At 39.8% G+C, this 12,785-nt stretch overlaps 2 protein-coding genes across 2 annotated transcripts in view; one reads left to right on the forward strand and one right to left on the reverse strand.

Moving 5' to 3' along the window:
* The window catches only part of cnnm1 (cyclin and CBS domain divalent metal cation transport mediator 1), an 18,583-nt gene extending 14,323 nt beyond the window's left edge, over window positions 1-4,260 (forward strand). Inside the window, exons 8-10 of the mRNA XM_008279745.1 lie at window positions 1,659-1,763; window positions 3,696-3,797; window positions 4,181-4,260. Of these exons, the coding sequence (XP_008277967.1) occupies window positions 1,659-1,763; window positions 3,696-3,797; window positions 4,181-4,260 (287 nt within the window). The remainder of the gene's footprint in view (window positions 1-1,658; window positions 1,764-3,695; window positions 3,798-4,180) is intronic.
* A 2,208-nt stretch (window positions 4,261-6,468) lies between these two features.
* got1 (glutamic-oxaloacetic transaminase 1, soluble) lies at window positions 6,469-12,163 on the reverse strand. The gene is made up of 9 exons (XM_008279746.1): window positions 12,005-12,163; window positions 10,034-10,215; window positions 9,833-9,956; window positions 9,392-9,504; window positions 9,189-9,293; window positions 8,874-9,024; window positions 8,385-8,550; window positions 8,154-8,296; window positions 6,469-7,743 (listed from the first exon to the last, which is right to left on the reverse strand). Exons 1-9 carry the CDS (start codon window positions 12,111-12,113, stop codon window positions 7,604-7,606), a joined length of 1,233 nt encoding a protein of 410 aa, XP_008277968.1. The 5' UTR covers window positions 12,114-12,163; the 3' UTR covers window positions 6,469-7,603.
* Window positions 12,164-12,785: the final 622 nt, after the last annotated feature.

Consider the following 12,785-nt stretch of genomic DNA (forward strand, 5'->3'; position numbering starts at 1 on the left):
AATAAAGGATAAAAGAGCAGGGAAATTACATTTTCATGGACTGGAAACGTGTATTCTAATGTACAACAAATTGTAGCCTATTAAAATATTTTAGAAATAAAGAAGAACTTGTAAAAGTGTTCTATTGCAGGTCATTGGAGTGAAATTAGCAATAATATTCTTAGCTGCCTAATTTAAGCCATTAGTATAAACGGTTGTTTAATTATACAGTCGTCCTCAAATGTATTCATACTCTTCCATTAAAGAAAAGGCAAAAGTCCCAATAGTCACTCAAATAAATAGAAACTGAAAAAAGTAATAATAAATAAAAAATTGCTCAATTCTAATTTAGTGAAATCAGATATTGCTTTTGAATTGTGGTTGAAAAGAATAATTTAAATAAACAAGCAAAACTGTCCTGGATAAATTAGAGCACTTTGCTGATTAGCAGTGAAATCAAAATACCTGTCAGCAGGTGCAGAAGTCTGATTGAGAGTTACAGAAAACACTTGATTGCAGTGATTCGCTCAAAGGGTTGTTCAACAAAATATTAGTTTACGGGTCCCATCATGTTTGTTTGCTTGTTTTTTTTATTTTTATTGTTTTGTTTTTTTTTATATATTTCTTTTGAACCACAATTCAAAAGCAATGTTGTGATTTTATTAAATTTTTATTTATTATCACTTTTGTCAATTGCAGCTTATTTCAGTGACAGCTGTTTTTTTCCATCTTTAATGTGAGGGTATGATTAACTTCGAGGACGACTGTATATAATCTTTCTGTTAACAGGGATTTTTGTTTTTGGCTTCAAAATAGCTTTAGATGTTACAGTTTGTAAATGCATTTTGGAAAAACTGTGCACTACTGTTAGAATCTGGCTCTATTTTTAGAGTCAAGTCATAAAAATGTTGTTGAATAGTTAATGGAACTAAATACAGAATATTGTCCTTCAGCTTGCTATTAGAAGATTATCTACTCTGCAAGTAATTATGGGATAAAAAAAGTAAACTGAAATCAGCTGTGGAATCTTTTAGAAATACTATTTTGAAAAAGAATGAACATAATGTTATCATATCTGTTCATGTGCATGCATACTAGTATGTAGCACACAAGGCAAAAATGGCATATCTTGGAGCTAACAGCCGTTTTAATGGACTTTTACTACATGTATGACTTGAGTAAAGAATGACTTCTATATATACATCAAGGACCCACAGTGAGTCACTCAAAAAACTGGTGTAAATATGGCATCAACCAATCTGTACTGGTTGCGAGGCTTAAAGGATTTCCCACATACCATCTGTCTTGCACTGTGTGTAACACGCCACCCAGTTTGTTAGTGTGTGTTTGGTCGTGTCAATAAGAAAAATCAGAGGACAGATGGCTCCCATGGTGGTCAATAAAAGAGTAGTTATTCACTGTCAGATTTTATGTTCAATCACAACACCACAGAGTTCTCCCACTGAGTCTCTTCCTCTGGGTGTATTTCATCTTTAGCTGGAATTTAAACCACAGACTTTTAATCCTAACTTAGTTACTGTTAACCTTTTGCTGAACCCAAATAAAACCTGACCAATGAATCGTACATTCTCTACCTCCCTCTGCAGGCAGAGCTGCTAACGTGCTGCTGCGCTCTGGCGACTTGGATTCAGTTGATCGCTCTCATTTTCTCCTCACAGGCAGTAAATCCGACGGGCAGAGGAGTCCAAACGATACGGTGTTCCTTCGCATGGATGAGATTCCCTACATCCACGAGGACCGACCAGAAAGCTATGGAGAGAATGGTGAGTGGGGCTACATACAGCCTGCATTCACACATTCAATATGCTCATCTGCAAAAGTGGAAAACATCCAGGAAGTGTTTACCTTTTTCCTTTAATAGAACAGTTTTCGATTCTAAGAAACTAAGATAGTAGATTAAGTGATATATGTTTATGTTGGTAATCTATGCAGTTAAATTAAAAAAAAAAAAAAAAAAAAAGTAAAATATAGAAAATAAATAAGGGTGGATGCATATGCTTCACATGTTGTAGAATTTTATTTTACAAATGCCGCTCCACTCATGGATTAAACCCCTAAATAATCATCTATGTGTATCAAAATTACATATTTAGATGTTTTTGTCGATGAAAATATTCTGTTTCTGCCCTAAATAGCTTAGATGTAACTCTATACCATTGTTTAGTGAAGTCACCACGTCTCTCTCCACCTCCTGAAACTGTAAAACTACTTTTATACAACATCAAGTAATAATATTGGAGTAATGAAGCCATACATGTTCTTACCAGAAACTGATGCTGAAGAAAGACACAGAAAGCCTCATCATGCCTGTTGATAAGATTGTATGACAGTAAAATCAATTTTAAGCTCTTAGATTATCATTTATTCATATGTCAATTATCTGTTAATCTTCTTTCAATAAACAGTTTAGTGCTTAACAAAGTTACTAGACCACCACCCAATGTAAGGTTTATACCACATCTGCTCCAAATTAACAGCATTGGTAATTACCAAAATCATTTTTTATGTTTCTGTAATGCTTAATACACCAATATGTGGAAGCTTTTTTAACTGAAATGATATTTTTAATGATAAAATCTCATTTTTATTGTTATCCATGGATTTTAAAATTTATTGTTTTACAAAAAAATAGAAAAAATAGTAAAGCACATTATTATTTATTGATTGAGATGTCAAATTGTAGTTACTTACTTGCATTCCTGAACAGGAAACTTAGTTTTAGTGGTTGAATGTTATGCTTGAATAATTTCTGACTTCTCAGAGAAGCCCAGTGGCTCGAATGTGGATGTAAAAAGGTGAATTCAGTTTGAAATTCCTCATTCCTGTTCAAAATGGTAAAATGTCGAGAGCTGAGTACGAATTAAAACACTTTATGATGCCGGGTAGTCTATATATACATATATGCATATATGCAGAGTTTAAGAAATTAGACAAGTGGTAAATTTGTTTGTATCAGAGAAACAAAATTCTTCCGTGCTCAGAGTTACAGGTTGACGGCTGCTTATAATCATGTGAGATGTTTGTGTTGTGCAACAAACGTCAAAAATAGCAATCTAGATGTTTTTATCATGCGAGAATTGGTAAATTAGGTTTGAATGAAAGCCATGTTTTGAAACGCTCATCAGTGTACTGCATTTTTATATGGTAGAAATACTCTGCCACGGCACTGACTGCTTGTTTTGCTCATGATGTGCCTTTTTCCTGTGTAAAAAAAAAAAAATTGGAGAGGATCTTTAAGAATTCCAAACATGTAATTAATATGCACTGTTGTTCCGTTCAATGCACGCAGGAGTTTTGCTGCTACAGCTTTACGCTATCATGATGGTTGATGTTGGCTATTATTTGACACTAGATTTAAGTTATTTTTTATCATATTTCAAAGATTTTATCACCAAAGTAGGTAAACACACAGTATCTCAGCAGAAGGCGTGCTTGTTGTTTCTTTCTTGTGATCCCATTCAACTCACTCTGACTCAGTCTGCTTAATGATGGCGTTTCTTAAAAGAGCCAACTTGAAACAGTCTTAGAGAATAAAGGGAATTCAATTATTATTTTTTGGCTGCAGTGGCTGCCTTTCATCGCAAGCTACAAAGTCTTTAAGTCTACGAGAGTGACAGTTTTTCAAAAGTGTCACTCACAGTGGAACAGCGGGGAGCATAATCTACATCTCATTTCTCTTCTCTCTTCACTTTCAGATGTGCCTACAGTCTCCCAGCCGTCCACCTCTCCCTTCATCAGCTCTTTGTCTCTGTCCAGCTCCGAGGAGAACATCGGGAAGAAGCTGTTGCGTAAATTAAGTGAGTGGGCAATTTGTCATGAGCACAGATGCCACAGCACGCCCACAGGCACTGTCAGATGTTCCCAACTTTCCTGTCAGACGCAGCAATAGTGCCAGGTGTATCTTAGCAACAGGTGATGTGTCGCATCTCTCTCAGCAGCCTGCCGCTTCCTGCAGAGCGCATTCTCCACATGCAGCTGTCCTCATTGGCTCGGATGCAATATGACTCATTTATTTTTAGGTATTCGGTAAAAGCAGGAGCTGTGCTGGTTTGTATATTGTTTCAGTTCTTCTTTCAGTAAAGCACATAAAGAGAAAACTGATGCAGCCACAGTGGGCTTTTTTTTTTTTTCTTTTTGCGCTGATGTGCCGGAATCTCATCATGATCTCCTCTGTTTCTAGGTAACAAGAGGAGAAAAAAGTCTCGGGATGGAGACAAGAGTTTGGAGGAAGGTTCAGAGCAACCGCCGGTGACGAGCTAGCACAGTGACACTAAGGAGGAGGGATGAAGCACACGTCCTCTTCCTCTTTATCATTCACTCTGTATCCTCATTAGCTCCATCAATCCACAGGTTCCCTTCCAGCTCCGACACGACTCTCACAAGGAGACTGAGCCATCCTATCTGTTGTAGCCATCGATAATACTCAGGACCCCTTCGGCCCTCTTCTGCCTGATGATTGGACAAATCTAAACAACACAGTATTGGATTTATCCAGCCTTACACTGGACTGTAGGTTTGAACCACTCTTTGTCCATGTTACCTTTTTGTGGTGTCCATAACATTTAATCGTTACATCTGAGCTACAATGTGTTACTGAAACCTTTCAACATGGAGCCCTACAAGGTCCTTAGATTACATCTGAGCCAGCTTTGTACCTTTTACTTGATCAAGCAGTTAATTGTTATAACGAGGCAGTTCCCACATACTGAAAACGTTGTTTGCACAGGGAACTGTCCTAATGTTGCCATAATGGTGCCACCTACTGCCAACACAATGCAGCACACTAGCCATCGGCTAAGAAGAAAAAGCCACCAGACAAGAGCACAATTTTTACACGAGATTAAACAAATACAGTTGTAAAAAAAAAAAAAAAAAAAAAAAGCCATAAATTACCTTGAATGAATGCTTACTGTACACAACGACCACTCAGCAACTGCACAGTTTTGAAATGGACAAGAAAAAACACTTTAACGTACCAGATTTTTATACGTCAGGATTACAAAAAGTAATTTTAAAGATAGCAATATAAGTCATCTTTAAGGCATGTTTCCTACATCTGTTTTATACGTCCTCTCATTAAAAAACATGCTCTTCTCTCTGCATTATGTAGCTGTGTAGACACAACTTTAGTGTTTCTATCAAACCTTCACCTACTCATCTTTCTTCTTGGTGTTATCAGCTTTAAAAAGAAACATTAATCTGTTGTTTCATCGTGTTGAATAGAACACCGTCATTACACTGTTGGTGACTTCCATCAGCTTCATATATTTTAGTGAGTTTTCCATGTACAGTTCATCTCTCACAGGGTCAGTCACTGAAGCTGCATACACCAACTAACAATAAGCTAGGGGTTTTGGATCTATGGGTCTAGAGATCCTAATGGATATTCTTGAAGAAGTAGTCGCTACTTGCATGTTTGTTAATGCTGCTTTTACTGTAGAACTATCCCCGTTGCACCCTGTTTTTAACGTATGCATGCTTGTGTAAAAGGATGCATGAATAGGATACCAGTACTGCAGTGCTTTCTCCCCACCGAGGTGCAGTCTGGGACTTTCTAAAATCCTGAGCAACTGTAGGTTTTAGATTGAATCTCAAATAGAAAGCTGATGAGAAAAAGGCAATAAATGCTGCCTGATAACAGAGAAACACAAAACTAGGCTGCAGTTTTCCAATAAAGGTAGATAAGCCACAAAGACCACTGAGAAAGTTTTTAAGCCATTGTTCCAGAAATCGTCTTTTCCTATAATAACGAAATAATGATTTGATCCTTTTTATAATGCGAGGTTCGCCCATGTGGACTGTGCTGAGGCGCATTGTGAAACCTTGGCACCGCTGAACCGGACAGAAAGAGACAGAGATATGAAAAATGAAAGCAATATGACACATGCTGACGTCAAGCCACCACCTCCCGTGTTTGCAGACACTCAGTGATTTAATTCATTCTGCCTGGTAAGGCCATGTAAGTACAAAGGATGCTGCACTGGTAAGCTATTTACGGCGACCCCCGCCATACACACAGAACACGCAACGGGAAGTCGTTTCATCTGACGTCTAACTCTGAGTAAGAGGATTTGTGTGAATCAGAAACTCTCAGCAGAATGCTTTTAGAGAATTTGCAGTGGGTTTCCATTGCTTTATATTTGTAAAAGCTGATGTACTGTTTGTTTGGGGTAAATAAGCCAAGTTAGATTTTCTAATGTAAATTCAGATGATTATATAAGTTACCCAAAGATATCAAGAAACAGATGGTATGTTCTACACAAGGGATAATTAAATTATTAATAAAGCTATTGAACTATTACTCTTCTCTACTTTGTTTTGTTTGTACGGTTTATATTTTTGCACTTCACACCGTTATAAAGATGGAACGCTGCTTTATTTTCCTCTGAGCTCTCTCTTTACTCGTAAACACTGCTGCATAAACACAAACCCGAATCAGTTCCAACATATTTGGCAACAACAAAAACATATTATTTAAAGTTCTTTATTGGAGGAGTGATTTCATCCCATTAAAATGGCTGAAGACAATTTCAGCTTCAATTAAATTGCTAAACAACAATACTGTTTTATTAGCGTCCTGTGCATAGTAATCCGATAGTAAAACCGGTTGATCATTAGCTGGTTTGTGCCACGAGAGTCTTACATAACAGTGCATAGCGCTACCACCAGTCAACATTCGCTAGCAGGTGCCTGACAGAACCAGGAACTTAAAAACATTCAGCTAGCAGCAGAGAACACTGAGATTACTCTGGAGTCATGACATCTGTTAGGAGCGCTCACTGACATTCGTGAATGTAAAGTGGAAGAAAACGACTCCACAGACACACATTTAAAGTGAGGTAATTATTATAACCCCTTTGGGCAGTAGACATTATCACTGACAAATTATACAGTTCAAGTTAAAAATACCTTCCTGAGGACTCATGTTCACATTAATCTGCAGAAATAAGACTTAATAGTGCTACTCCTGTCATGGTAGATGCAGTAAATACTAAAGACATTTGGTAGGATTGTTTCCTAAAAGCTAAACTGTGTCAGTGCGGTCGAGTCGACATTGTGCCATTTTTAAGTGTTCATACCAGCAACTGTTGCTGCTGCCTACATACATTTGAAAATATGCTATTAACACTTGGAATGGATGAATCATAACAGCTGACATTTTGAGACAGTAGAGTCATCGCTGCTGAGGTAACTGTAACACAGTCACAGACTTACTAACCCTCTCAAAGGTCCCGGTAATGACACACAAACGAATTACACACGACATGCAACAAAAAGTGAACTACGCGCTACAGGGAGGTGACTAACAAAAACCAACATGACAAATTATGAACATAATTACTTAATATTCTGGATGAGGAGATGAATATCAATACCATCTTAATGTATCTGATGGAAAATTGGTCCACGATGTGCTTAGCCTGGTTCAGCACAGACACTGAAAGGAGGAGGGAAAACTAGGAACTGTCTGTGTTCTTGTGCAAATGAGAATTTATATTTGCTCCAGAAAAACCTTCTGGACACAAACACAGTCCCCTGGGATAACGGTGGCTCAGAACTGGGCAGGAGGATGTGCTGAGAGCTGTGGGTTCAGCGCAGTCTTCTACTGGACCTTGGTGACAGCCTCGTGGATGGACTCGGCCACGTAGTCGATGTTCTTGGTGGTCAAGCCACACATGTTGATGCGACCACTGGCCATTAAGTAGATGTGCTTCTCCTTCACCATATATTCTACTTGTTTGGCTGCATTAAATACAGTAGAAACAGATTTTTTTATTCATTGATAATAAATGTGTTATTTTACAGAAACTATAAACATGTGTATGTGTCAGAATACAATCAGTAGTATCATGATTAATTACAAACATTCCTGAATTGTTTAAGAAGTGCCTAGTAAATCAGCATCTTGGCTGAATTTGTAGAAACTAGGGACATACCGGGTTAGTTTTGTATTTTTCCCCCCAAAACTGAAACAATACACATGCACTCATGCACAATTTTTCCCCCAAAGAGAGCTTAGATTTTTCTGTTTAACTGCAGCAACTTGTAATGTAAAATACAGTAGTTTCTATAGGAGTGTGTGTTTGGTGGTTTTGCTGATTTGTGTATGTATGTGAAATCGTTCACCATCTGTACATGATTTTTGTACTCACGGTTGAGGCCTGTAAAGCTGAACATGCCAATCTGGTCTGTGATGTGGTCCCAGGTCCCTGGTGTCCCCAGAGCTTGGAGCTTTGCTTTCAGCGAGGCCCTCATCAGCAAGACTCTGTCAGCCATGGTCTTCACATTCTCCTTCCTAGAGTCAAAGAAATGAAAACGAATGAGTCTCTGTCAGACAAGGAGTGTTACGCCTCTTGAGCGATATCTACATGTTTGGTGCTGACCATTCAGTGAAGAGCTCAGGTGAGTTAAGAGTGATGGCAACAATGCGAGCTCCCTGAGACGGTGGGTTGGACCAGGTGGTTCTGACAATCTTCTCCATCTGGGAGAGAATTCTCTTCAGGTTGTCTGCATCACGAGCCACAACTGTCAGGTTGCCCACGCGCTCATCTGACGGGACAGACACACGTCACATATACATACTGCAGCCATACTTTTTGGTGACGTCATTGACATATTTACATGTACTGCTGCTGCCTTTCAAATAAGTGCTGGTATGTGTGTTACTGCTCTGATAAAGGACTCCGACTGTGGCGAGTTTGCAACGTGCTAAATGTCAGTTTTGAGTCACAACATTACATCACTGCTAGCCTGTTGTTGTCTTTTGTTTCCCTTTCATATTAGTTTTTGGTAGATGTCATGTAGATGATAATAAGAGAGCATTCTAATTTATTTATAAGTGTAATACAGTTTGTGGTTTCAACGTCACTCACTGTAGAGGCCGAAGTTCTTGGAGAACGACTGGGCACAAAACATTTCAAAGCCCATGGAAACAAAGTAGCGGACGGCCCAGGCATCTTTTTCCAGACTACCTGAGGCGAATCCCTGATAGGCCGAGTCAAAAAACACAAACAGCTTCCTCCTCTGGAAAAGAACAAGATAAAAGATCAAACAGTCATCATACTGTGATAATCACTGTATGCAAAACCATATCTTGTTGAAACTGACACCACTGCTAGCAGCGACAGATCTGACAGCAGTACAGACAATGTGCTGGTCTGTATCCGTGTGTATGAGCAGTATAATACCATCATAACTTCAGCAATCTGCTTCCACTGCTCCTGTGTGGGATCTGTGCCAGTTGGATTATGGGCACAAGCATGCAGCACAAAGATGGAGCGCTCTGGGCAACTCTGTGGGAAACAGAAAGAAGACGTAGTATCAACTCCAGCTGGAAATAACTTGTGACCAAAATTAGGAAGCACCACGGTCCTTATCACAGTCTGCTTACTTCCAAGTCACCAAGGAAACCAGCCAAGTCGAGGCCTCTCTTCTCTGCATCCCAGTACTTGTATGGACGGACATCCTCGAAGCCAGCGTTGGTGAATACAGCATTGTGATTCTCTGAAACAAACAGTAACAAAAACTCATTGTTTATGAGTTTCCTTTAGATACAGGTGTGAAAATAGCTGTATTAATGCTTCTTGCATCCGAACTGATAGAAAAAAAAAAAGAAAGCTTACTGATAAGATATAACAGTCACAGGGCTGTTACTAAGAGGATGCTTTATTGACACCCTGAGTCTAAAGTCTACAGTAAGTTTACTGAACCCACTTTCAAGCGTTTAAAGATCAAAGTTCTTGAACAAAGACCTTGTCTATAAGAGGTGTGTTAACTTCTACTCTGTGCTACTCCACTGTTTGTTCGTGTGAATGCGTGAGCATTGATGTACCCCAGGTAGGCGCAGACACATAAACGGGTGTTTTGGTGTTGTTGCTTCCATTGTAGAATCGCCTCAGAAACTCAGCACCCATCTTCAAAGCACCTGTACCACCCAGACACTGGACCGCCCCCACCTAGCAGAAACAAGGAGTCAGTTTAAATGGAAATAGATTAAAAGTTACTACACTGTATGATGTTTTACTGCACAGACCCTGTTGTCCTGGATGGCGGGGCTGTTGTCTCCCAGTGCAATCTTGGAGGCTGAGGATCTGAACTCAGGCAGGCCCAGGATGGGCAGGTACTCGTGGTTTAGCCTGTCATCATGCACAATGATCTTCTCCACCTTCTTCACCACTGGCAAAACCCAGGGCTGGCCCTCATCTGTCCGATAGGCTGCATGGAACAAAGAAACAAACATTATGGGAAATGAAAAAAAGAGTAAAAGTAATGTGTATTGCCGTAAGATTTCAGATGACATCAAGTATGGGATTTTAGAGAGAAGGAGACTATTAGTAGCAGCTTGTAAGTGAGGTTGATGGATATTTACTATATTATCATCTTGTGTAATCAATTTAGTATTTGGCTCATAACATTCTGTGCATTTTAATCACCAATGCAACGCTTTCTGTAAAAGAAGCTTGATGTATTTTGACCCTATTTAAACAAGATGAATGTGACAGTGACCTTGGAAAGATCACTTTGCAACAGACATGTACTTTCGTCTGTTGTGTGTTTTAGCTCACTGAACCCTGTGGCACCACCTGATAACAAGTAAAGCAGGGAACAGCCTTTTAGCCTACAGGACAGACGAGATCAGCTTGCTCAATATGTCTCTGGCTAAATATCACATACAGCGTGGGTTTTCTCTTACTTTTCTATCAACAAATCAAATCAGTTTTATCTGAAGTGAATAAAAATAAAAAATAAAATACAATATAAAAAAGTAGAATACAACACAATACAATAGAACGTTATTGATCCCTTTGGTGGAAAGACTGCAGCTAATTTGGACACACTGCACCTCACAATTTCATAAAGTCTGTCATGTCTTCAAAACCCCAAAGATATTCAGTTTATTGCTAAATAAAATGAAGAAAAGCAGCAAATCCTTACAGATGTTAGTTTCAATACAGGTTTGGGCTTCTTTCTTGATAAATACCTGACTCTATCAGATGACTTATTGATGAATTGACTCATTCTTTCAGCTCTAGACATGACTTTTAACATACGTGGCACTAGACACTGTGTGGCCTACATTTCCCATCTGCCCAGTAACTTTGAACCATCTGCAGCTCTGTGTCTTGCTTAGAGAAGGGGATTATGAGGCCTCAACCTCCTGTTCTAATCACAACAGAGCTCAGCAACGTTTCCCACACTTTTGCAACGTAAGCGGCAAGAATTACTACTTCCAATACGATTAACATGGACAACAGCCGTGCTGAGGACTGGAATGTGCAATTTTCTTGCTTCAGGAGAGAAGCGGGACAAGGCCATACATATTTAAAGTCCTGCGAGCAGCAGGTTCTTGTGTAACGAGGGAACAGTAATCCAATCGACTCCCTGGTCCACAGCGTGAGAGGTGCAGGATGGCAGGAAGGGGGAGAAAGAGTGGAAACTAGAGAGGACAGAGATGATTCAACTCTTTGTGCTACAGCGTTACATAACACAGATAAATTATCAACACAGCTGCAATCAGTAGTTGGAATGACTGTAGAGCAACTAGCAGATAACTGATCTGTTGTATTTCTAATTATCCTCACTATAGTCATGTCAGTTAGCATATAATGGAAAATAAAAACACCTTTTCTTCTTCTGTGGTGTCAGAGACTGCTGTTTTGACACAGGTTATGCTGTCAGGGGTTAATAATTTGGAGGTTAGCTGCTATTACAATTACTATCTGAATGTCATGGCAACACCATTTTTCAACTCCCAGCACAATAAAATAAGTCGGCACCACTACAAAAAAAACACAGACATGGACAAAGGATAAATTCCTGAACAGGCCAGAGTAATATGGGTCTCTGAGTTTGGCTTAACACAGGCTGCAGCTGTTCATATTGTAGCTAGCTAGCTTCACTATTTAGCTCAGTTTAGCTAGCACTAGCTCGCCCTCAGGCTGGCTGGTTGCTCCTGGATACCGTTACCATGGCTAACGATGTGACAGACAGCACCACAACTCACCTCCAACTCCGAGGTTCACCTTCTTGGGAAACTGGTCGTTAGCGAAGTCTTGAGAGAGCTTGAAGACAGCGACAGGAGCTGCTTGAGGAACGTCAGAAAACACCGACATAGCTGCTGTTTGTTTTGACTGCGACGAGCGACGAGCGGTTTACCGGAGCGGCGAGCTAAACGGGATGGAGGAAGACTTTCACCTTCAACTTGGATTTGGGGAACGTAAAGTGGGCGTGAGCGGATGTACCAATAGAAATCCAGCTTGTTAGATGTATCCGCCAGGCCAATCTTAACGCAAGGTCAAAGTTCGAGAAAACACAGACACGGCGGCTCCTGACCAATGAATGGATCTGCTGCGTGACTGACAAATCCCACAACTAATGTCCACATCTAGGAGGCTGCTTCAGGATTTTTACTGCACTAAAAGGTTTGGCCACAAGGTGGAGCCACATCCTTGTTGATCAGGAGCCTCCCAGCAGGCTTTGATGGGAGAACTGGTGATATTTAGTTTGTTCTGCACATTTTGATAGATAAAATAACATGCAAAGCCAAAAGACTAATAAACATTACAGCTGTGCCATCCTCAAAAACGCAAGGCCTGTTTCAGAAGGCGAGGCCGTAAAGCCGATCATAAAATCTCAATCTGAGCCCTGAGTAAACAGCTATTACGCTCGGGCTCGGCACCGTTTGAGTGAGTGCATGTAAGGCTGTGTAAATGAATATGTGCAAGCATCTTCATCTGTTCTGTCCTGAGGGCCTCGGCTGAGCTGTGGTGTAAACACGCCGGCTC

Source organism: Stegastes partitus, unplaced genomic scaffold, assembly GCF_000690725.1.
Source record: "Stegastes partitus isolate 25-593 unplaced genomic scaffold, Stegastes_partitus-1.0.2 Scaffold169, whole genome shotgun sequence".
In the NCBI taxonomy this organism is placed as follows: Eukaryota; Metazoa; Chordata; class Actinopteri; family Pomacentridae; genus Stegastes; species Stegastes partitus.